The sequence below is a fragment of the Melitaea cinxia genome, chromosome 24, assembly GCF_905220565.1.
Source record: "Melitaea cinxia chromosome 24, ilMelCinx1.1, whole genome shotgun sequence".
NCBI classification, from domain to species: Eukaryota; Metazoa; Arthropoda; class Insecta; order Lepidoptera; family Nymphalidae; genus Melitaea; species Melitaea cinxia.
In genome coordinates this window covers 7,545,529-7,572,114 of record NC_059417.1, presented here as the reverse complement: position 1 = coordinate 7,572,114, position 26,586 = coordinate 7,545,529, and the positions used below count along the sequence as shown (strand labels likewise).

At 36.3% G+C, this 26,586-nt stretch overlaps 1 protein-coding gene across 1 annotated transcript; it reads right to left on the bottom strand.

Annotated features, from left to right (window-relative positions):
* Positions 1-275: 275 nt before the first annotated feature.
* On the bottom strand, positions 276-26,586 carry LOC123665358 (sodium/hydrogen exchanger 10-like). Its single transcript, XM_045599671.1, has 22 exons — positions 25,318-26,586; positions 25,020-25,245; positions 24,312-24,465; positions 23,859-24,033; positions 20,267-20,502; positions 19,731-19,852; positions 18,523-18,649; positions 17,638-17,716; positions 16,903-17,003; positions 16,424-16,557; positions 15,359-15,462; positions 13,017-13,128; positions 12,451-12,626; positions 11,682-11,800; positions 11,049-11,193; positions 6,232-6,335; positions 5,779-5,926; positions 4,504-4,657; positions 3,618-3,709; positions 2,273-2,303; positions 1,082-1,164; positions 276-350 (listed from the first exon to the last, which is right to left on the bottom strand). The coding sequence occupies exons 1-22, from the start codon at positions 26,584-26,586 to the stop codon at positions 297-299; spliced, it is 3,945 nt and encodes a 1,314-aa protein (XP_045455627.1). The 3' UTR covers positions 276-296.

Below are 26,586 nucleotides of genomic sequence, written 5' to 3'. Positions count from 1 at the left end.
AATTGAAGTCGGTTTTTTTTTATGTGCGGGCAAACAAAATAATTTAAAGTAACTTTATTTATACATTGGAGACATATTAATAAGGATCGGTATAAAATAAGCAAAGTGTGTTGTAAGTTGTAAATGTAATTCATACAATATTAAAAAAGGATGTTTGTAAAAAAAGTCGGATTTAAGTTTGACTGTATTTTAAGTCTTAGTGATAGGAAACATCGGGGTATATTAAGCAAATAAAGTAGTGGACATACATGTAGGTTTTCATAAAAACAATAAAAGTTTTAACCAAACTATTTATTTTACTTGTTGTCAGATGATTTTCTTTTATTTTTCGTCAGCATCGTGTTGTAAATCTGTAAATAATAAAAGAAATCAAAAATGAAAAAAAAAATGGAACGTAAAAATAAATCGTAATAAAATTGTACTAATCAATAAAAGAAATATTAGAAATTAATAATTAATTAATATTGGTAAAAGAAGAATACATTTAGATTTATCAAAATTACAAACTGCATAGGAGTGAACAATTATTAAATTATTAACGTGAATGATGTAACTGTAATGGTAAAAGTGTTATCAACCTATTTGGATCTTCTTTTACATTCCAAACGCAGCTTTCTACAAAAAAAATAAGCCTATCCAAAACATAAATAAATCGTAAAAAAATCGAGTGTGCTTTAGACCACACGACTGCAGTAAAACTTCTGCACACTAGGCCTGCACTGTGTCTTAGATATACGAAACGTAACTGGCTATGAGAGAAAGAGAGAGAAAATCGTGTGCTCGCACCTCTCTCTCTTGCTCCGTTCGCGTCGCTCAATCACACTTTTCGTAACGCTCTCGTCACGCATTCACCAGCTCAAGCATGCGTGAAGAAGTTGCGATGGACTACTAAACTATTTAAACGATTTTAATCAAATTTGCTCACCGTGTGCAGTTTGATCCAACTTGAAAGGCTATATTTAGTTTGATATATTATGTAATTATTATATTCATGGAAAAATTATAATATTTATGAATAATATGGCGGTACGAAGTTCGCCAGGTCAGCTAGTTATTATTTATTATAAGGTAACAATATTACCTCGTGTTCAGACATCTGTGCGGGCATAGACGATGCTTGAGATTGGTTTGGAGTTCCGACCGACTGCGGAGGCTTTATTTCGCCTGGTATTACGTGTATAAATTATTAACTGACTTCCAAAAAAGAAGGTTCGTAATACAACTGTATTTTTATATGTGTTACCTCATAATTTTCTACTGAATGTACCAATTTTGATGATTCTTTATTTAACCCAAAGGTAGTGCTTGTCCCGTAGGCCCATTCAAATTTGATCGAGATACGTTATATCTCGACGGCTAAATTTTGTCCATAAATTAGCGTTTTGGGCATTACGGGGCTACGGACGCCTATCACCAGGATGTCTGGCTACCTTACTCACATTATGATCACGATTTAGCCTGTAACATCCACTCCTGGGCATAGGCCTTTTTCTCCATGAGAGGGGTTGAAGCTCAATACACCACGCTGCTCCAATGCGGGTTAGCGGATATATTCCCTACTACGAGTAACGATCACTATCAGGTGTACATGATAACAACCGGGACCGACGGCTTAACGTGCTCTCCGAGGCACGGTGGGGAGACCCATTAGGACTGAACAAACACCCAGACCACGGCAAACGTCTGTATGACCAATACAAATGTTTGTCATGTGCGGGGATCGAACCCGCAACCGCCAGCGCAACAGCTACAAACCAGTGCTGTGACCGTTGCGCCAATACTATGTACATTGTACATAGTATATAACTAAATTATTATTACTGTTTGTCATTATTTTCTAAAGGTACGTTATTCGCACGTTTTACTTCACCTTTAAACTATGTTAGCGAACGTTTATTTACATACATATATTACATAAGTCATGATTTATTTACCAATTATTTCTTTATATATTTTTTACTACTCGCTAACTTTTCGCTACCTACTTTTATTGAATACAACAAATAATGATTAATAGTTAAGACATTTGATTATAATTTAAGCATTCTTTATATTATATTTATATATACATAATAAAAACACCAACTTCATTATTATAATTAGTAATAGACCCCTGATACATGAGATCATACTGGGGGCCGTTGAGTGTGAAGACACTTTTATTTATTATTTATTTTAGGGAACCGACATTATAAAATATATCGATTTTATATCGATATTCGGACTTTTGTGAATAGAGTTACTTTGAGTTCCATCATACTAAACCACTAACCTTTTTGTCTTGTCGACTGCAGCTTTTCAGGCTGTAACATAAAAAAAGTACAGTTAATATATATAAATATTATGCATTTAAATAAAATTTATCTTCTGGATGTTTCTAGAAAATTTAGAATATGAAAGTTGTTTTCAGGAAACTGAGACATTTACATACCATATATCTAACAATTCACATTAAAGCAGTGTGGCAAATTACGTTCTCATACTTTTCCATAAAAGCAGAAAAATGTTTTACCCATTTGTGGGACACGTACACACTTTTATAGTACATTAAATAAGTCAACCATACAAATATACATTTAGCAGAATGTGAATCCTATGCCAGTCTACAAAAAAAAAAAAAAAAATATATATATATAACACAGTGACTAACGCCCAGACCACGACAAACATCTGTATAGTTTACAAATATTTGTCATGTGCGGTGATCGAACCTGCGACCGCTAGCGCCATCTACTAGCCCGTTGCTGTGTTCACACGCTAGTGTATTAGTCCCTTTTATAGTTATTAGTTAATACTACTTATTGTTAGAGTAAGGCCCTGTTTTCATCAGAAACTAAATAGGCTATCTGACATCATGCTGTCAAATAATAAAGAACTTGTTGTAAAATTTTTCTTCATTAACCTTCACTTTATCTGTCAGATATTTCTATTCGCATCTTTGAAATCTCTCAAGGCTCTCTGTCTATGACAACGACTGGGGCAGATAGCTCTACCAGCTGTCTGAGATGCTATCGGGAGACCAACGAGGATATATATAGATAACAAAAATAAATGTCAAAAAAATATAAGCCCGTGGCAAATTCATGTGATAGGGCCCAAAAAAAAATCGTACTTTTGTAAAATTTATATTTTATACTAAATTTTGTTTATGTTAGGTCACTTCTGTGTTCGCAGCCTCTCAGGCCCGTGGCATTTTGCCAGTCCTGCCACCAGTATAGACCCACTTATGCGCAAGCTTAACTTTTTATATATACAACTATGTCGGCCAACAAGCCTACGGCTCATCTGATGGTAAGCGGTTATTGTAGCCTATATACGCCTGCAACATCAGAAGCTTCGCAAGCGCGTTGCCCAGCCTACCACCAATTCTCCGCAGGGGTTCTGGTAACCTTACTCACCAACAGGAACACAACACTGCTTGAAAGCATTGTTATTTAGATGAGATTTTCTGCAAGATCGAGGTACTACCCCAGCCGGGCTGCTTCAGATTTGAGCAGGATATTTCGTGCTGTGCCCTACCTCAGTTAAGTTTGTCAGCAACCGGTGGAACATACCTTATGGACAACTTCAGATTTATAATACATTTATTCTTAAATATCAACATATTAAATTCTTACCATATCAGCAAAACTTGGTTTATAATACTTGGAGCTAATCTCCTTCTCGCTCGGATCGCCCGTTATCGACGGTACGGTGACGGTCACTGATGCTTTATATATAAATAATAATTATATATAAGTAAATTATCTTAAATTTTGTTTAATTTAAAATCTATTAAATATAATTATTATATTAGCGGACTCAACGAACATTGTCCTTTCTACAAACATCTTAGAAGTTAATTATAGCGCCATGTATCATGTTCAACAGTATATAACTTGGCAACGAAGACAATTGCCTAAGAAATTTTTAATCAAAATCTGATCCCTGTTTACTGTACTGTCTGGTACTTATCTGTTTTACTATGTGGTTACGGCATTAAGAATATAGTCACCCCCTCTCTTCCCGTGGGTGTCGTAAGAAGCGACTAAGGGATAACACAGTTCCGCTACCACCTTGGAACTTAAAAAGCCGACCGATGGCGGGATAACCATCCAACTGGTGGCTTTGAAATCCACAGGCCGAAGACGGGCAGCAGCGTCTTCGTTGCGACAAAGCCAGTACTGCGGTCACCAACCCGCCTGCCCAGCGTGGTGACTATGGGCAAAACACATAAGTTCACGTTATTTTTGGCGTAAACTTGTGGAGGCCTATGTCCAGTGGCCTGTATAGGCTGTAATGATGAATGATAATGATGATCCCTGTTTTAGAATTTTAATGACGTACACAAAACTACAGTACCTACATAAAAATTAAGTATATTCAAGAAAATTATAAACGCAAATATCACAAAAATTATATTATTAGGTATGGAGCATTTTAATCCAATTCTATGAGAACTTTCAGTGATAACAATTATAGGCTACACAATAATTACCAAATGAAAACAAACATCTGACTTACACAATTTGTTCGCCCAAACAGACTCCCTGTAGTTGACCCGTCTCGCGCCCCGGCGTCGCTTGCTCCTGATCCTCAAGGCACTTTTGCCTCGAATCTCACTCGACAGCTTTTTAGCCACTCTGTGATACAAACATCTCGAAGAAACGTTTGACACCTGAAAGTGGAAAAGAATACATTTACTAGCTTTACCTCGCGGTTTTACAAGCGTTAATTCGTGGAAAAGGCGTACTAAAATATTAGTTATCCTATAGTCGGTTAGTGGTTAATACAAAAATAATTTTTCAATTCGAACCAATAGTTCCTGAGATTAATTAAAAAAAAAAAAAAAAACGATGTTCAGAACCACAACTGAAGTAAAACTAACTCTCTCTCTTTCTATCTTCATTAACTAATCTCCTTCTCAACTTCCAATCGTCTCGCCCGATGGCACTTTTCGTAACGCTCTCGTCACGCATTCACCAGCTTACTCCCCAAGTCAACCGTGCGTTAAGAAGTTTTACTTCAAAAATATTCCAAATGAAATGTATTAGTATACATATACACTATCACTCACTTCAGCCTATCGCAGTCCACTGCTGGACATAGACCTCTAAAAGCTCGTGCTAAAAATAACGTGAACTCATGTGTTTTGCCCATAGTCACCACGCTGGGCAGGCGGGTTGGTGACAGCAGGGCTGGCTTTGTCGCACCGATGACGCTGCTGCCCGTCTTCGGCCTGTATATTTCAAAGCCAGCAGTTGGATGGATATCCCGCCATCGGTCGGCTGTTTAAGTTCCAAGGTGGTAGCGGAACTGTCTTATCCCTTAGTCGCCTCTTACGACACCCACGGGAAGAGTGGCGTTGGTTACTCCCGTAACCACCCAGCAGATAGATTCACTATTGTTACTTTAAATATACTTTTAAGAACGAAAAAATTCTTACTGAAAGATTAAAAATAATTCTTATTCTTTTGTTATTTTTAATCTTTCGTCTAAACATTGTCCACCAAAAAAAAATCCTATCAATACCAACGATAGCATGTAAGGTAATAATTGTAGGCTAATGTAAATAAATGGCGCGGAGAGTAGTTCCAATTAAAGTATCAAAAACAAAGCTTAGGGGTAGCTGTCGCTTGGCGCTTGTGCGTTTGATTCACTTGTTGCAAATAATTATTTAAGCCACACAGATATTTGCCGTGATGTGGGTATTGGGTGTATTCCAGGACCCCCACAGAAAAGTTTATCAAGGGGGGGGGGAGGTCGCTGGGTGTGAGGTAATTTATTATGTTTACTTACCAATTCGCACTGCAAGTCATCTAATTCATCTTCCATAATGTCCAATTCATCTGAGTCTTTGGCAGGAACGATTAACAGTTTGGTTTCAGGGCACGACCCACTGACGATAAGCTGAGATGACTTAGGGAAGATCAGGCGATGGACTGTTCTGGAACAATTAATCCATATTTTGTCGTGTCAACCGTCTTGCCGGAGACCTCTTTTTGTTACGAGCAGCCAATGCGTCAACTAATCGCTGTATCTTCGCCTTATAAGGGATTAGATCTAAATAACACTGCTGTCAGGTGTGTTCCTGTGGTGAGAAATGTGGCCACAGCTCCTGAGAGGGTGGGGGGTAAGTCGGCAACATGTTTGCCATGCTCCTGATGTTGAAGGCTTCCATAGGCTTATAGTAAGGGCTTGCCATGAGCTGATAATTAATCCTAGTGGTACAGAAATATAATAATATCAAACCTTGGAATATAGCACGGCGGTTGGAACACCTCTCTAGTCGCAGTATCTTGACAGATACCGTCGATCAGAATAATGTCTTCCATTAGTTCATTCACCACAAATATCTACGAGAACATTATTCTATTTATACATATAGCTATATTTTATACAACTAAGTCGGTAAACAAGCGTACGGCTCACTTGGTGGTAACCGATTACCGTAGCTGCAACACCAAAAGCATCGCAAGCGCATTGCCGATCTTACCCCCAGTCCTGCCAGGAGCTCTGGTCACGTTATTCACCACAGAAACACAACACTGCTTGAAAACAGTATTATTAAGATGTGATCTTCTGTAAGGTCGAGGAACTTCCCCAATCGCGCTGCTCCGGATTTTTCCTGCCATGCCCTACCTCAGTTAAATTATTATTATATTTGTATTACTTTCGTTGAAACGGAATTAGGACTTAGATACTTGTACCATAACATGAATGATTTCACTGCTAGATGATGTACTAAGAAGAAATTTAAACCAAATATTTGGCATGGCCATCTCGATAACAACTGGGGAAACTGCACTAGGTTTTATGCAGTTATATGTTTTATATTGAGGACACAAATATACAGACCAACAATAACTGTAACCTAATGTTTTTATTAACCGACTTCAAAAAAAGGAGGAGGTTACTCAATTCGACCGTATATATATATATATATATATATATTTTTTTTTTTTTATGTATGTTCGGAGATAACTTCTTCGTTTATGAACCGATTTTGATAATTCTTTTTTTGTTGGAAAGGAGATATTCATAGTTTGGTACCATGATAAGGAAACCAGGATCTGATGATGGGATCCCAGAGAAATCGAGGGAAACTTTCAAAAATCGTAAGGGTGACTAGTAAATTTAATCATGTTTTCATTAAGTACTATAAAGCACTACTATTTACTAAAGGTCTGGAGTCGATCTAATAATGGAGAAGAAAGATAGTCGAGGGAACTCTTCAACAATTTATAGCAATTACCTGCTTTTTGAACTTAATTCGTTTCTATTGATGAGAACTTTGCACCTATATGAGTTACAAGTGCCATTAAAGTCTGATGATGGAGACGAAAGATAGTCGAGGGTACTCTTCAACGACTTATAGCAATTACCTGCTGTTTGAACTTAATTTGTTTCTATTGATGAGAACTTTGCACCTATATGAGTTACAAGTGCCATTAAAGTCTGATGATGGAGACGAAAGATAGTCGAGGGAACTTTTCAACGATTTATAGCAATTACCTGCTGTGTGATCATCTGTGTCGCAGGATCAGGTTTGATGATGGAGCCCATAAACACTCGAGGGAATTTCTCAACAATTTACAGCAGTTACCTTTTGCTGTTTGACGACCGCTTTGATATAATGGTGGCATGTGCCGTGTCGGCGGCGCTTAAACACCGACGGTCGCGGGTTCTATTCCAGCTCGGAGTGGATATTTATGTTTATATAAATATTTATTTTTAGTCTAGTTGTTAATCTTTGTGGTTCTCCCAACGTAGCCTCGGAGAACACGCTAGGCTGTCAGTCCCGGTTGTTATTACGTACACCTGATAGCGAACTTTACTCATAGTATGTCGACGCGTTAGCGCAGCATTCACAGCACCGGCTGTTGCGCTGGCGTTAGTGGGTTCAATCCCCGCGCACGACAGACATTTGTATTGGCCATATAGATGTTTGTCATGATCTGGGTGTTTGTACTTGTGTATTGTATATGTTTCCGAACCCCCGACATAAGAGAAAAATAATTTTTAACAAAAAAAAACCGACTTCAAAAAGGAAACTAAAAAGTGAAAAATAAATTTACTTAGTACAAAGTAATTCGTATTTTGATTTAGTTAATCAGAAATGATTAAATAAATATTTTATAATTTTGAAGTTGGTGCCAAGTAAAACAATAACTACTCTAGTATCTACTCGTAAGTTGTATTCAGTTTTCTTTCATAATTTGTTTCATTGACTAATTAGGTTGAATACTGTTATTATTCTGTTATTGTTTTGACATATCTAATAATATTTTTTGTACTTGTTTGTTGTGTGTGTGTTGTTTGTATTTGTTATTGTAGCCAGGTTTGTAGCATATATTTTTAATAGCGCCTGATTTCGTTCCTGCTGATGCACAGTTATGCATTAGCGTTGCTATTTACTTTTTCTAGGCGACTGATTTACGCTTACGATTACGATTACGCTTTATGATTACGCGTACGCTTGTTTGTCGACCTAGTGACATAAAAAAAAGATAGGGCGTCCGGCTTCTATATATTGTCTTATGTATGAGGTCATTTAACGCGACAAAATAAAATTCCTACTCAATTATAGGAATTTCACTTTGTTTTAACGTACGAGGTTCTCCTCTTACACCGTCCATCATAAAACCGTCCCGACACCTAGAGTAATTAGGGGTAACCGTGCGCAGTGGGTAAGTGAGCGCACTGTGTATATCTTTGGAAGGAGGTGCGCGGGAAGGGTGGTTTGTTTGGGTGAAACAAGGACGCTGGAGCATCAAACTAGTTGTGACATGACATTGCGCAGCGTGACGTTTTATTTACTTCTTATCAGTTTCATTGTTAATTTTTGGCATTTTGGAAACTCGTGTCGCGTCTTAGTTTTAAATCCAGTAAAGGTAAGTCATATTTTGCATGATAATAAGCATATTCTTGTAGATTTGTGAAAAAGAATATTGAAGTTATGTTCGCTGTCAAAATCCTTTATGAACAGTTATTTGTATTTTGGCTTTCTGGGGTAAGTGTGCGCGGGTAAGTGTGCGCACGCGTACACTTACCCGCGCATTAGTAAATTTTTGATGGCATAACGCCTTAGTTGATTAACAGATAAAATTCTAATTACACCTCTTGAAGGTGCTTATGTATTTTGATTTTTTAATGTTGCAGATTTTATCATAATGCCGTGAACATATATTAGGAATAAACGTGAACTAGCACCAGTGACAGAACAACAACTTGCTAGGGCTAAAGAACTTATCCGAAATGGACAAAACAAACGCGTTCCTGCTGCTGCCATAGGTATAAGTGAATCCAGTTTGCGCAAGAGGCTTAAACTAGATTGTTTCGTTGTATTGTTTGTTGCTTGTATTTTATTATTGTTTGAAGAGTTGGAGAAATGAAAGATGGAAGAGAATAGATTACTGTATTACAAAATTACATTGTTTAGCAAACACTTCGTACGACGAGAAGAAATATGGGAAAGAGAGTTTAAATGTCAAATCACTGTCTTATATACCTAACGTTCTGTCACATCACTGATTGTCTATTGCACTCACAGTTTATAAACACTTCACACCGATGACCGATAAATTAAAGTGCGGACCACACGATGTGAACCAAGAGTTGCAACGCAAGATGTGAGACGTTCCTTAACATAGATAAACCCGCATACTCAATGAATCGTTTTATGTCAACAATCAACAGTGAACAAGAGAAAGGGTTTGTCGTTCATTGTAAGAAAATGGATGAAAGATTTTTTGGATTTACCATAAATGATTTAAGGAGATTGGCATATGAATACGCTTCTGAGAATAGTATCGATAACAGATTTGATCATCATCATCATCATTCCAGCCTATTGCAGTCCACTGCTGGACATTGGCCTCCACAAGTTCGCACCACAAATGCGCGTTTTGCATGTGTGCTGTCCATAGTCACCACGCTGGGCAGGCGGGTTGGTGACCGCAGTGCTGGCTTTGTCGCACCTAAGACGCTGCTGCCCGTCTTCGGCCTGTGTGTTTCAAAGCCAGCGGTTAGATGGTTATCCCACCATCGGTCGGCTTCTTAAGTTCCAAGGTGGTAGTGGAACCTTGTTATCCCTTAGTCGCCTCTTACGATACCCACGGGAAGAGAGGGGCTGGCTATATTCTTTGGAGCCGTAGCCACACAGCACACAGATTTAATTATTCTTCAAAAATGGCAGGGCGTGACTTGGTTGCATGTTTATTAAAACGCCACTGTCCACTTTGTCAAGAAAAATACAAAGATCCACCAACAGAGGAATGGATCAAATGTAATGCTTGTAATGAATTGTGGCACGAACAGTGCACTGCTTATGAAAGAGGCGTTTTTGAATGTGATAATTGTATTGAAAATTAATAATGTTCGAGTATTGTAGGTTTTAAGAAAAAATATATTGATACTCTTAACTAAATAAGTACTGGCTGTGGCAACAATCTTGATTTCCAAAAATTTAATAATAAGAAATAATAGTCGTTTGTTTTTGTTGTTATTCGTTGAAACTAGTTTTAATTGGATTGTTATTAGTGACCTTTATTTAGTGAAAAATAAATGTTACGTTATAAGGTTTAACGTTACTGAACTCTGTGATTAAGATAAATATGATTGATCTCGAAAAACTATTCTAAATTAAATTACCTTGCGACTGAAAATGCAGACTGAATTAATAATAGGATCTTCCAGAAAATATTGTCTCCAATTTTTTTTTTTTTGTAATTGTTTGTGTGTTTTACTGCAGAATGCGTTTCCTTACCCCATACGCGTTCACTTACCCCATAGTGATGCGCACAGTTACCCGCAATATGGGTCAAGTGAACGCATTCCGATTTTTTCTCTTTAAATGTTTATTGCAAAAAGAATTACTTTAAATTTGTTTAATTTTTAATTTCCATTTATAGACTAATAAATGCTCTTTTTAAAGATAAACTTTATATTTCTTTATCTTTAATATTTAAGACACAGTATCGTATGAAAGGCAAAAGTGCGCACAGTTGCCCCGAATGACTCTACATATTTCCAAATAAAAAATTCGAACGTATTTCTTTAATGAATACCTTGAAAGCCTTAAGGCAAGGCACGAAAGCGTTTTCCAAACGCATACTAATCTTTTCTATCGACCAGCTGTGATACGCAGGCACGGTGGGCAATATCATCATTGACAGTTTTATACCGATTTCGCGCCACATTGCCGCTTCTAAACTGGAATATTTTATTTAAATAAATTTATAACTAATAAAAAGTTTAATACATAAATTTTTTAATTAAAATGTTATTATTAAAAAGATACAGGATATAATAAAAGAGGTTTTATCGCTTAAAAAAAGATGAAGTATTTTTTTTTTGGGGTTTATCAATGAATTATGACTTCCTTTTATGAAGTTTTTAACCGACTTAAAAAGCAGGTTCTTAATTCGATTGTATTTTTTATGTGTGCCAACTCATAACTTTTTCACTTCAGCCTTATCGTAGTCCACTGCTGGACATAGGCTTCACAAGTTCTCGCTAAAAATGGCACGAACTCGCGTGTGTTGCCCATAGTCACCACGCTGGGCAGGATTGGTGACCGCAGGGCTGGCTTTATAGCAACTTTTCATTTAATAATAATCGCTATTTAACTAAAATTCTAATTTAAAATAATTTTTTTTAACAATATGATACCGAAGAATTGACAAAAGCAGTAAAGTTACCCCATAATAGGATTAGGTGCGAGATTGAACGCTTCCTTGATGATGGGCATTGTGATGTAGTAGGCTTGTACGGCCGAGTCGCACCTCACTGTGTAGCTGTACGGACGGTTTGTGAGGACCTAGTTATATATATATTTTAACTAAAACTTCTTTACAAACGCTTGATTTGGGGAGTAAACTGGTGAATACGTGACGAGAGCGTTACGAAAGTACATATTTTCTTTTTCTTTTTCTCTCATAGCCAGTCACGTTTCGTATATCTAAGACACAATGCAGGGCTATTGTGCAGAAGTTTTACTTCAGTCGTGTGGTCTAAAGCACACTCTTTTTTTTAATTCTATTGTTAAAAGCATTTTAAAAATTTTAACTTTGTTTTGTTTGAGATAAAAATTAATAAAGAAGCTGATGACCAAAATGGCGTTACTTTAAAACTTTTTAGCTTAATATTATTCCCTCTCATTCTATCAGTAACGAGATATATAAATACATTAATATTATATTTAAGCGTCACATCTCTTACACAAATTATTTTAGCGTTTATGCCCTATTTTTTGGTTTCAAAGTAAAACTTAACACACGAAACGATATTTTATGAATACCAAAGCTTGATGTGTCATTACAAAAATTAAAGTAAAAAAATATATATACGAGTATGTTGGGTAGGTACATTACAATAGAACACATTTAATGTGATCATTATATATATTTTACTAGTCTAAATATAATTAGTTCCAAAAATAAAAACATAAGCCCAAATTCTAAAACTAACCCCTAAAACTCCAATTGCATTTCCAGACACGATATAGTCTTTACTGGGCTCCATGAACTTCAGATCAGTTCTGAACTCATAATTGGGGATGGCTTCATCCATGTCCCCTTCAGGGGGTATGTAGGTAGCTTCACACAGTCCAGATACGAGGATGTATAGGCCTCTTGGTTTATCACCTACGATTGTAATTAATGCATTAGCTGAATTTCAGGATTTTTCAGTTATCAGCTTTAACTGTTCTGATTTTAAAACTCTTAATAACTGCTCTGTGGTAGCGGCGCGAGTTATCGTTTTAAAATAGGAGTTTAGCAAAACAATTCAGAAACTTAAAAGCACTGATAACAAAATCATAATGTATTCAAATGTTACATAAAAATACTAAATAAAACCTACAAAAAGTTATCTGTAGTTTGTTATAGATTACAGATCAAGTGACCGATATTGTTTTGATAAATATATTCTGAATATTACGTTATTAACGGCCCATTATGTAATAAACGATATGAATGTAAACTACCAAAGAGGTTTCGATCATAGATATATAGAATTTAAAAATCTCCACTCACCCCTCGATATTAATATGTCGTTAAGGTTGTAATTGTGAATCTCAGAGTTTTCTATGAAAAAATCAGCAACACGCTCGTTGCCTTGTAACCACGACACCGCTCGTAATTGAGTCTACGGTAAATAATCATATAATTATATCCCTTCAATTATTCGTTCCCAAAAACAAATGTGCAAATCAATAAATTTTGACGTGACAACGTCTAATAAATCGATGAACGCCGGCGGCATGCACGAAAAAGGATGAATCGTTGTCCCGTTACGCTCATTGTACGCTTGCGCCGCATCTATCTCTCTTCCACTCGATTGGCCTATACGTCCGAGGAGATGTTTTATTATGACGTTGTCACGTTAAACTATCGTCCGTAAACCAACTTTACAGATAACCATTTTTTTATTTCGTCATTTTAAAACGTTTTTGATTATTTATTTATTGTCAATGTAAACCACCACCGTTTCCGATATTGACTCAGCTGACAAAAATCAGTTACAAATTCTACAGGTACTCTTCAATACATATAATAAAAATGTAACGGATCGCTGTCTGTACATGGAAGATATATGAGAAAAAATATTATTGGGACCTTTATCAAAGCAAATAACACCCAAAACAATGATTGTTAGAATTTTTGTGATTGTCTGTACGTTTGTGCACGCTAATCTCAAAAACGGCTTATCCGATTTAGATGTGGTTTTCATTAATATATTGTGGTAAGATCCACTTATTTGTTTCATGTCTATCAGTTCATAATGACTAGCCCGTTGGCGCAGTTTGTAGTGCTTTCTGCTCCGGGGGTTGTGGGTTCGATTTCCACCTCGAGTCTGTGTGAAATATATATATTTATTTATATATGCATTATTTATATGTTTGTTTATCATTAAAAAAAAATATAGCTATACCAGTCGGCTGTTACCTATAACACAAGCATTAAGTTGCTTACTTTAGGAACAGACGACCGTGTGTGTATGTTGTAATTTTTATTTGTTTGTTTTATTTATTTATAAATAAAAAAGTTATGCCAATTTAAAGAATCCCGTTGAACATGTAAAGTCACTATTCCACGCGGACGAAGTCGCGAGCACAGCTAGTCTTAAATAAACGTGAATACATTATTATCAAATAATAAAAAATTCAGTCACATATCCTACAGAAAACAGAAAGACCGCTAGATTTTAACGCTAAAGAAATAATAATAAAGAAATACTAATTACATACAATTTAAAATTCAATAGGTATCGTAATTTTTAGCTTATTATGGGTGTATTATTTAATTCTAATTTATACAAAGGTTAATAAAATCGGGTCAATTATACTTCAAAATGGTACGAGTGACAGTAAAAATGTGACTACAGCATGAGCAGTATGAGCTATTTATTATTCATTATTATGGATGTCTTGTAATAGCTACTGGCTGTACCTGCGGTTTCATTCGCGTTAATTTAAGGAAAAAACGTGCTCAAGTTTCATATAGCCTTCGTCGCCCAACGGATAGTCCGTTGGGCGACGAAGTTGGTTCCGTAAAAACAAATATAATTTTTCAATTCAAAACAGCAGTTCCTGAGTTTGGTGCATTCAACAAACAAACTCTTCAAGTTCATAATATAATAAACTAGCGACCTGTTCCGGCTTCGCACGGGTATAAAATATAATAATAGCGTATGTGATTCACTGAAAAAATGATTACAATCGATCCAGTAGTTTTGATTTATTCATTACTGCCCGTGGCCCGCACGCGTTAACTTTAGAGTAAAAGCCGAGAAAGTAAGTAAAGTAAAAGCCTAGAGAAAATATTCATTTAAATCATATGCTGTAAAGGGCCTTATAGATCTATATTAAATCAACAACGTATTAAAGGTATTTAATTAGATAAGGATTAATGCTGTATTGGTTAAAATCGCTTCGAAAATTAGCCATTATTTGTCGTAAAAAGTAAACGACAAAAAATGTTATTGTGAGATATCCATAAGAGATAGCCATATACCATAGCGGAGTTTTCTGTAGACCTTTTCAATGTGTACAATACTTAGTACATTATTTTGATAAATCTCGTAGGGTTCAGGCTGCGTTTGCAACGTAAGCGGAAAAAATGTACTTATTTACGACATCACATTAGAAACCTCAAAAATAACAGTATTTCTCCACTATTTAATGGATATTATTATACATATAAACCTTCCTCTTTAATCACTCTATCTATTTAAAAAACCACATCAAAATCCATTGCGTAGTTTTAAAGATTTAAGCATACATAGGGACATAGGGAAATAGGGACAGAGAAAGCGACTTTGTTTTATATTGAGTACTAACTATGTAGTGATGATTTGAATGTATAAAGAAACTCACTTCCGGTGAAGAGGGCGCCACGAGGCTGCCTTTATGTCGACACAACTGAACTTTATCTTGTATAGCGTTTATTAAAAGACGATATTCCACTTCGTCTAAGAATCCTAGGAAAAGCATGATGATAGAAGCTTAGTAATAATAACAAAAGTCCACAATAAAAACTGGCTAGAATTTTTATTTTGCTAAAAAGTTATTTTCAATAAAGCCCACAATAACTTTTCTTTCGTTAAAAACGCTGTTTTCAAGTTTTTTTTTTTTTTTTTTTTTTTTTTTTTTTTTTTTTTTAATAATAAAATAGTTTTATTTGCTCAAATTATGTGGTTTACATTATCTAGAAGCCCTGCCATTTTAGCCATAGAGTATTTATTTACCTCTTTTCTATTCATGAAAACTATGAATTCGCTAACTCGTAGTGGAGCATAGTGGCCGATTAAGTTCTGATGCTTTTCTTGTATAAGAGAGACATTTACTCAACGGTTAGATATTTACAGATTATTTCAGTTCAATAGTAGTTTCTATATGACTGTACTGTTCGTATTAAAGACTATAAATATTATAATTTTTTTTTCGCCTGAAAAATTGCTACCCTCGTGTCCAAAAAATAAATGATGGTGACTTTTGAGGATATCCAGTGAACAAATGGCACTATCAACAAAAATACACATATCGACTTTGATAACTTGGCTGATTTCTACGAGACCTAAATGCCACGTAACAGCCGAGTCCAGATGCGTCAGTGAAAAATACCATACTCTATAAATGACGTCGTAGTCTAAAATCTGAAGTAAGGTCGATTGAAGGTCGACCTTACTCCGGATCTTCTACTAATACGTTTCCACCTTGGTCGCTGGGTCAGAAAGCTTCACGGAGTATTACTGACCTTTAGACTGACGTAGATGCTTTCTGGGCATGTTTCAGAGTGTCTCCATCAGATCACGGAAAGGAGTGGCTGCCTTCCAAGAGGATGGCGTATTTCCAGCATCAAAAAGGAGTAGCCTGCCTTCCTACTGGATACAACTCAAAGAAGGTAGGCTATTACTGGGTGGTGGAAATGATAATATCCACCTTCCTCCTTGAGCTGCCCCGCGTCCAGCAACATCACGTTGAGCGTGCAAGAGACCGCCTGGCGCGTCTTCACCGTCATGGCGGTCCACGGCCTGTCGCGCTGCAGCAGCCCCAGCTGACGAGTCACCGACAACCTATCAACAAAAACCATAAAAAAGAAAAAAAAAACCATAAACAAAAAAAGATGGTACACAAGAAACCATAAACAACAAAAAAAATGTCTGATTGTACACGTCAGAATTTTAGACTGGTTTAAAACTGTTTTAATAATGTTGATAGACCACATTATAGACTAAAAAATCATATTACAGATATAACGGGCGACGCAAGTTGTTTAGTTTAAATAAATAATACATAATGAAAAAAAAATAGTTCGTCTAAATTTGCAGTTAACGCTACTAGATCAAAAATTTAGTAATTTGTCATATCTAGATTATAATATTAAGGCCCATCGAAAAGGTCTAGATAATAAAGATTACCTATCGTTTTCTAATCTGCTATATAAAGTTTCCTGTATTTGCTTATTGTCTATCAGCTGGGGAAGGAGATTGCATACTTCCTGTTCACCTGTTACAAAGCCCTAAAACATTATTTTAAAATCAATTTAAATATAGATTACACAAATTATTTATACATTATATATGATAATAGTATCTATATTAAATAACAACGGAATTAAATTTAAATTCTTTAAAAATTTTATATTACTATATATCATTTCCACACAGTAGGAAATATTCTGCTCAAAATCTGGAGCAGCATGCAGCAGAAGATCACAGCTAAATAATACTGCTTTCAAGCAATGTTGTGTTCCTGTGGTGAGTAAGGTTCCAGAGCTTCTGGGGGGATAGGGTTGGCAACGAGCTTGCGATACTTGTAGTGTTGCAGACGTCTACGGTACGGTACGGTAATCGCTTACCACCATGTGAGTCCTGCGCTTGTTTTCCGACTTAGTTGTGTAAAAAAATACTTTTATATTACGCTAAATTTCTATAAAGACAATAATAGAATACAGATATAGGGTACAGATTACTTTTTATTTAGGTACGATCATTGATATACTTATTAATTATTGATTTATTTAATGTTAACCAAAAATATTTGTACACTATGATTGTCTCTGCGCTACCAAAAGTTTTATTTTCTGTATTTTTCTGGAAGAATAAAAACTTCTTAAGATTTTATTTTCAAAAAAAGAAATTAATATGAGTTACCTTTCCAACGTCATATCCAAATGCTAGTTGTATGTCAATCATTCTGTCTATGTACGCCATTATTTTAGGAACGGATACTCTACAAAATAAAACAAAAGCCTATATTATTAGTATTATTACGAAGTTGACTCTGTGTTGTTTTAGAATCTTTTATATGGCAGCTTAATTCAACGCCATAGATTATTAAGCCCACTTAAATAATTCATACCGTTATATTTTATAGTTCATTTTATGATCGATATATAAGGTAAAATTTAATATATAATTATTAAATTATATAAAATAATATATATAAAATTTAATATAAGGTAAAATATGTATGTATGTATGTTTGTATGTATGTGTTTGTGTATGTATATGTTTATGTATATTTGTATGTATATGTGTATGTATGTATGTATGTAAATAAGTAAATATATTCAAACGTTTATGTCTCAATTTGTACACCTACACTGACACAATACCATCTCCTCTGCCCCTAGGTTGCCTGGAAGAGATCGCTTTTTAGCGATAAGGCCGCCCTTTGTGCCTGATGATACTCTGTTTAAGTTCATAATATGTATTATTTCTGTTTTGGTGTACAATAAAGTGTATTGTTGTTGTTGTTGTTGTTGTTGTTTAATAATTTCGTCAACCAACCTAATTTTATACTCGTAAATATATTATTTTAGCTATTATTAGTGATTTGAAATGGTAAAATATGTTTCAAAGCTGACGACATCATTCTGTTACTAATTTAATATTCAACATAATGGAGCACTACGTTATTGATACAGGTAGATAGAAACAGGTAAAGGTAGGATAGGAAATAGACAAGTACAGGTAGGACAGGAGATAGATAGGTACAGGTACGATAGGATAGAAGGTAGATAGAGAAGTTCTCACTTGGCCAGCTTGCAGAGCCTTACAAAGCGGAGCATGCGGAGCAGTTTGGTTGCAGTGAGCACGCTGGAGTTGGTGTTGTTCCACTTGTCCCACGAACTAACCGCGTCGATTATGTCCAAGATCAGGTCTGCAAGCAACATAATACACTTATAATAAAGAAGAATGTTTTAGTTTATATTAATTTGTTTATTTGGGTTCCAATAGTCCCAAGTATTTGTGACACGTAGAATGGAGAAGACGGTTGAGATTGATCGGTGCAGTCCAGAGTGCAATCTCAATAGTATTATAAGGGCGATAGAAATATTAGGTTTATGGTAAAACCTTAACCCTGACCAATACAAAGAATTAAAAACAATACTAAGTCCGCAGTCTAGACACAGCAAGTCATTATATTAGATTCGATAAACCACAGATCCTCGCAAAAGAACACCGACTCCAACCAAGGAAGATCCGTGAGGCTATTGAAATTAAAAAACCAAATTTCAATAGAGAAGATGGCTGGCAATTACCACCTGCTTGGGACCCCATTATTAATATAATTAAATCAAAAACCAAGCATAATTTACCACAGATTAGACTCAATTAGCACATTCTGCGTAGATAGGACTAAATAAAATATTGATGTATGTCGGGTAGTTTGTAACGTTAGGACGTCTGACACCTCAGTCCTTCCGTGACCATGGTTGCTGTAAAGTAATCGAGACGTCGGGAATAAAAAAAAAAGTTAATAAACCGCGATAAAATCCTAACCTAACATTTTTTATTTAAATCTAACAAACCTATTGGATTTTATGAAGTTAAAATCATATAGGTACTTATATAAATTAATTTTAATATAACAAAAGGTATCAATCGCTCTGGTGTAGTGGTGCTCGTAGTCGCCTAAAACACCAATGGTTTGCGGGTTCGATTCCGCTCGGGATGAATTTTTTTCTATTTATACAAATATTTCTTTTCGGTTTGGATGTCTGTATGCGTGTAGGTGGTTCGGTAATTTCTTGAATAAACTTATCCGGTTTATCATAACCTCCAATTACTACTGGAAAATATGTCTATTTCAATTATGTACAGAAGATTTATTGATGATGAGATACATAAAATAATAAAAATAACGATAAACCATTACTTACCTCTATATAAATACAAGACACACTTTTTTACCACATTGTCTAAAAGAAAAATACAATCTACAAAGAGGTTAAACTCACCAGCCGTAGCCATAACGATTATGAAGAAATCCAACTTATTCCAATGAGACTTAAAATATCCGCGGACAGTTAGAGCCAACATTTTGATAACCATTTCAAGTACGTATATTATGTAGAAGAATCTGGAAATGAGTAATTGGGACATAAATATCATCATAATCTATGAATTATCCAAAAACTACAACAATAAACAAAATAAATAAATAAAAACACCTTTAAATTGGGTGTTTAAGGGCGATATTATACGCTTTTTAAGGCGAAAAATTAAAATTTTATATGACAATGAATTGAAAAAGTAAACGTGATCTTATATCACTTACAGAACCCCCCCCCCTTTTTTTTTAAAGTAACATTAGAAATATATAAAACTAGTGACGATTAAATTTTCAAAAGTTGACAAAAATAAACTTAAAATTTACTGATACTTTTGCATCATCTCAAAAATTCAGCCAAATTACTCACAGACCATTTTCCTCCACGGATAAACAGGCCTGTCCAGCAAAATGTTATAGGCTGAATAAAAGCAAAAAACTCACAAATTAAGAGCTTTAATCGTGAACACCACCGTGGCAGTGACGGGAGGCTTCAGCATAACTTCACAGAGGATAACTGGCGTGTTGCAGAGGATCATGAGGTAGATGAACCCATCGAACCACAAGCTGGAGACCAGGCGGTAGCAATTCTGGCGATATCTGTGTCTCGGTACTTGAGCGTTGGCTGGGGCTGGCATCATCATGTCTACTAGTTTTCGACGGAGCCAGACTGCGTGAGCCTTTGGACATGGGGAAATATGTGTATATAAGGCGACATGAAAGACATTTGTATGGACCATATATATATGTTTGTTATGGTCTGGGCGTTCGTGTAGGTGTATTTTCTATGTTTCCGGACCTCCGACACAAGAGAAAATCTTATAGGAACCGTTGATTGCGACGCGTTTATTATTAATATCATTATCTTTAAGAATAATCTTAGGAAAAACTAATTAATACTTAAGGTTTAGCTCTCTAGGTGCAGAGTAAAGGAACCAACTACGAAAAGCCCACGAATCAATTTTAGCCCAAAAAGAGACTGGCCAATCATTGTACGGCACTATAATACCTTGCCTTTGGCCTCACTCCTACAACCAAAGAGAGCCAAAACTTGTTTCCTATCGCTCGATAACGATTTCTTTCAGCAAGGAAGAGTTAGCATTGAGAGGACGAATAGGTAGGTGGTGTAATATAAAAAAGAACATTTTAAGATACCCAAAGAAGAGTTAATTATTATTTAAAAACGCAATTCTTTGAGATCAGATTACCAAAACATTAAAAAGAAGGCTAAGAAAGCAGTCGCTATCGCAAGGGCCAAGGCTCAAGATAAGTTGTATCATTTTTTAGAGAGCCCACAAAGTCAAAAAAATATATTTAGAATATCAAGAGAGAGAGAGATGAATGCAAGAGATGTAAACCATATGAAATGTATAAAAGACGAAGCGGGGAAGATTTTGACGGACGATGAGGAAATAAAAGAACGCTGGAAGAGATACTTTAATAACTTGATGAATGAAGAAAATGAATGGAGCGGAGTGTTAGAAAATGTGCGAAGTAATGAAGGAATGGTGAAAGAGGTAAGTATAGAGGAAGTGAAGATGGCAGTGCAGAGTATGAAGAATGGAAAAGCAGTTGGGCCAGATGGTATACCAGCGGAAGTATGGAAGTTTTTGAAGGCGGATGGATGGAAGTGGCTGACTTTATTTTTCAATAAGTTGCTGCAAGAAGAGGTCATACCCGAGGAATGGTGCTACAGTTCACTGGTGCCCATTTTTAAAAATAAAGGTGACATACAGGACTGCAGCAGCTATCGGGGAATAAAGCTCATGTCACATAGTATGAAGATATGGGAGAAAGTGATAGCGCGACGAATGAGAGAAGAATGTGAGGTCACACAGAACCAATTTGGATTTATGCCGGGCCGGGGAACTACGGACGCCATATTTGCACTCCGCCAACTCTGCGAAAAACATCGACTCGCACAAAAAGACCTACATATGGTGTTCGTAGATCTGGAAAAGGCATACGATAGGGTCCCCCGTAAGGTTCTGTGGTGGGCTATGAAAGGGAAAGGAGTGCCAGAGAAGTATGTACGACTTGTTCAGGCGATGTATGATAGAGCTATATATAGCACCCACGCCCGGTCCGAAGCCGGGGTAACTGACAAGTTCAGTGTGGCTGTAGGTTTGAACCAGGGGTCGGCTTTAAGCCCGTATCTATTCCTCCTGGTAATGGATGTTCTAACATCAGACATACAGGAGGAAGCACCCTGGTGTATGCTGTTTGCTGACGACGTTGTTCTTGTCGGAGATAATGTCCTTGAGGTACAGAGCAGACTGGGAAAATGGCAGGAAAGACTGGAGGGCGCGGGATTGAGGATAAGTAGGTCTAAAACCGAGCACTTGTTCTGCGATTTCAGCGGTTCGTCCGGTTTTTCCCATATTGCCTTGGATGGTGAATCCCTACCAGTCTGCTCCGACTTCCGCTTCCTTGGGTCATTAATACAAAATGACGGCAACATAGACCGTAACGTGAAAAATAGAATAAATGCGGGATGGATGAAATGGCGACAGGTCTCTGGAACAGCTTGTGATCCACGAATGCCCCTTAAACTTAAGGGGAAAATCTATAAAACGATCATAAGACCTGTCGTAATGTATGGATCGGAATGTTGGGCAACAAAAGTGACGGATGAAAGAAGAGTGCACGCAGCCGAGATGAGAATGCTAAGATGGATGTGTGGAGTAACGAGGAAAGATCGGATTAGAAATGAGTATATAAGGGGAAGTTTGAAAGTAGCACCCGTGACAGAGAAAATGAGGAGCAATAGGTTAGCGTGGTATGGGCATGTAATGAGGAGGGATGACCGCTATGTCGGTAAAAGAATGTTAGGGATGAATGTCGAAGGACGAAGAGCGTTCGGCAGACCGAAAAAGCGATGGATGGATTGTGTGAGTGAGGATATGAGAAAGAAAGGAGTAAGCACTGAAGTGACGAATAATAGAGAGGAATGGAAGAGGAAAACATGTTGTGCCGACCCTACATAAGTGGGATAAGGGCAGGAAGATGATGAATTCTTTGAAATGCAACATACTTGTTATCTATACTAATATTATAAAGCTGAAGATTTTGTTTGTTTGTTTATTTGAACGCGCTTTTGTCAGGAACTACTGGTCCGATTTGAAAAATTATTGCAGTGTTAGATAGCCGATTTATCGAGGAAGGCTATAGGCTATATATCATCACGCTAAGACCAATAGGAGCGGAGCACCAATGAAGAATGTTTTAAAATTGGGATTTATTTTCCTTTTGAGCGTTGCGTAAACAGTGAAAGTTTCGCAAATTATTAAATTTAGCGTTAGCCCAAAGTAACTATTCCACTCGGACGAAGTCGCGGGCAGAAGCTAGTCCTTAACAAAATATTATTAAGTATTTGTATGTGCTATCTACTGCTAGGTTTGAAGTCGGTGTCAAGCCAAATGTAAAACTCACCGTGACTTCGTCTAGAACAAAAAACCCAAGCGTAGTAAGAATTTCATTACAGTAATTTACCAGTAACAATTTGAACTGTTAATAATAAATATTAAGTTTTATTTTTTTAGGGCTTGGAAACTAAATTTTTATTAAGTTATTTGATGCACATGTCAAATCTTTGTATTGGCTGTGATGTCTGGACATTTCCGTTTTGTGTTTTTTTTGAACCCTTGAAACAGGATTTAATACTATATAGCGCTGTTAAGAATGCTTGTAATAAACGTACGTCGCAATGTCGGCTAGTCTTTAGATTAAGAACCGTCATTTTAAAGTTAGATAGGTTAGGGTTATTTTTTATTTATTTTTTTGTAACGAAATTATGTCGATAAACGGTCAAATTTTGAGCTTAGATAATTCGACGGCTCTTTATCTAAAGACTTACCCAAATGTCTTTTTACCTGTTTTTTTTTTATGATTGGTCCATGGCCAGATTAGGTCTAAGTAAAATACTTAGTCTAAATCGTTTACCGAGGCGCAGTAAGGTATTGTGTGTATTTTGTGTGGCTACCTACCATTGGTATTTGTTTTACTCAAAATTAAATTTTCTCAAATATATTTTTACCTTCGGCCTCCACAACGTGCCCAACTGATCCAAATTAATCCTCCCATCATCAGCGTCAGCCGCTATTTCTACTGCCTGTACTAACGTCCGCACCCCGTCTTTACTTATCTTACCATGCTCGTACTGACGCCAGTAGGAAATCTTCATCGCTTTAAGTACGCGTTGATTTGCTTCTCTACAAAGTTCAGTAGTGTTACATTTTTGCCCAAAATCTTTTTTATTAAAAAAGAGTGGGATTAGTCTGTTTATATTGTTCAGGACATTTTTACCCATTAGTAATTACATAGGATAAGTAAAAATTTTAAAGCTCGACATTTCAATTTCAAGTCTGATTATCTAAGATTATGTAAAAGAAATATAATGTATAGTGTATATTAATTCAACACCAAGTAGTTTCATACGAGTAATCAGAAGATTTTAGCAAAAAAAAAAATCGTTAAAAGTTCTAATTACCTCATCATTTCCGCAAACTCCTTTTTTGTAGGTTCATTAGGAATTTCCCTCTCGCAGTCCGGACAGGTCGTGTAGTGGTAGCCCATGTAGGTCTCGTCCTCGCTGTCCTCGTCTCGAGACATTTGAATCTGATACGGGTGTTTTATTGTTGTACCTTTAAATATACAATTACGTAATGAAGTGTTTATGCTTTGAAGAAAGAAAAAAAAAAGTTTTATCCTACAGCAAAAAAGGAGGAAGTTCTCAATTTGATTGTATTTGAGTTGCCATATAAATTTTTGCAATGTGTACCGATTTTGATGCACCTTTTTTTTATTAACTTTTGTCATGCCGTATTAATTAAATTTTGTCGAGGTTGTCGATGTAAATTAGTCGTTTTTTTTTTTCGTTTGCAAGCAAACAATTATTTCATCACACAAGTAATTTTAAATATGAATAAATCAACAATAGACACTAGAACACAAATGTGATCTTGGCGTATGTCCTTGCATTCACTAGAGCCCGTGTCTTGGAGAACACGTAAAACTGTCGGTCTTGGTTTTTGTCTTGAATTTCTAGCAGCGGATAGTTTCTTATGGAATGGAAATTATTTATCTGCTAATTTACAGGGGAGCGCCGTTATGAATTAAACTCCAACGCTTGCCTGATATTGACAAAAGGCTCAATTTGTAATTATTTGAAGAATCTAATAACAGTTTAAAAAATCACCTCCTTGAACAAGTTCCCAATTGGCGTCAGCTAAAAACTTGTCCATCTTCAGCATAGATATACAACGATCCCTAGTCGCCATTATCCGTTTCACGCTGTTAGTCATATTTGCTTTTTTAGCCAGAGATATTTCAGCTAAGCCCAATACCTTTAGTACTTTTTGCATTGATGTTGCGTTTACAAGTAATGATATTATCACTAAACCTGCTGTTTGTATAATGAATATCTAAAATATGACCAAGATTATTAAGAACTATTTTTGAAATTATATTCCTTAGGCACAAAGGGGTCTCCTTACCTCACCAGCGTCACCTACAGATGGTGTTTGAAGTACAATCAAAGCCAAGCAAAGCGATAATGGTCCTCGTAATCCTCCCCAAACGCATGCCATCGAGTGCTGCCAGGATATTCCATATCCAATGTGCCTCAATACGGGAGTCATTGCCACATATACCAGTAATCTCGAAAAATACACTGTGGTATATGTAACAAAAGTTAACGCCACTTGACGTACACTTATCACGTAACTTAGCTTTTCAAATATGACCACGCCGACAATTGTAAAGATTAGCGTATTAGCCACATGAGCTAGAATGTTCCAGAAGTGTGCCACAATGTGTTCCACGTCGCCGGCAACTGTTGACTTCCTATTACTAACCATAACACCGGCAATGACAGTTCCCAGTAACCCTGACACGTAGAAAAATTTCTCACCAATATAGTATGTAAGGTACGCACCCGCCCAGGTAACAGTAACAACGCATAGTAAGTCATAATATGTAATAGACAATAACGTAGCAATGATCTTTCCCATAACTAAACCCAACAGAATACCCCCTCCTGCAAAGCGAAGCAGTAGTATCGAAATTTGAGACGCATTTGTTAAAGCCATGGCTAAGTATCCAAAAACAGCAGTAAATTCGATCATGGCTGTCACATCTCCTATTAAACCTTCGCCTAGAAGCAAAACGCTTATATACTTCCCTTTAGACATTTCTTTTAATTGTGTTACAACTTCCATGGGATAGATCGGTGAACAAACCACCCCAAACAGAAAAGCGGTAGAGAAATTCCAAGACGGTTCGATCAAGTTGTACGCCATAAAGGCCACCATTAACGCAGTTAGTACAGCACCCGGGACACCAACTAGTAAAATTTGAGGAAAGCACTTCCAAAAAGAATGAGAATCCACTGTATACGACGTATAGAAAACTACTATTGGCAAATATATAAGCAATAACAAATCAACATCGATGTAGCAAATTTGGACGATTGGTTTGAACGTTGGGTAAACGTTGGCGCAAAATCCTGCAATTCCTCCAAATGAAAACATTATCACTCTATACGGAATGCACATATTTGTCCAAAGTACTATAGCCCTTATTATAACACCGATAAGAAGTGTCGTAAATAAGAACAGGAAGGCCAAAGACGTTGGGTACGCCAACGTCGGTCGGTGTGGGTCATCAAATTTAATTTCTTCATTTGTACCATTTTCTGATTTGATTGTATCAGTCACAAAGACGGGTATAAGGTTAGCTATAATAAAAGAAATTATAAAAGACAT

Excerpts from the sequence above, each read along its gene's own strand:
- LOC123665358 (XM_045599671.1), bottom strand. The coding sequence starts at position 26,586 with ATGTCTTTTATAATTTCTTTTATTATAGCTAACCTTATACCCGTCTTT. Across the intron at positions 13,129-15,358 it reads TGGCGCCCTCTTCACCGGAA|ACTCAATTACGAGCGGTGTC; the intron begins GTGAGTTTCTTT and ends TATTTACCGTAG. Across the intron at positions 6,336-11,048 it reads CTTGCCTTAAGGCTTTCAAG|ATATTTGTGGTGAATGAACT; the intron begins GTATTCATTAAA and ends ATGTTCTCGTAG.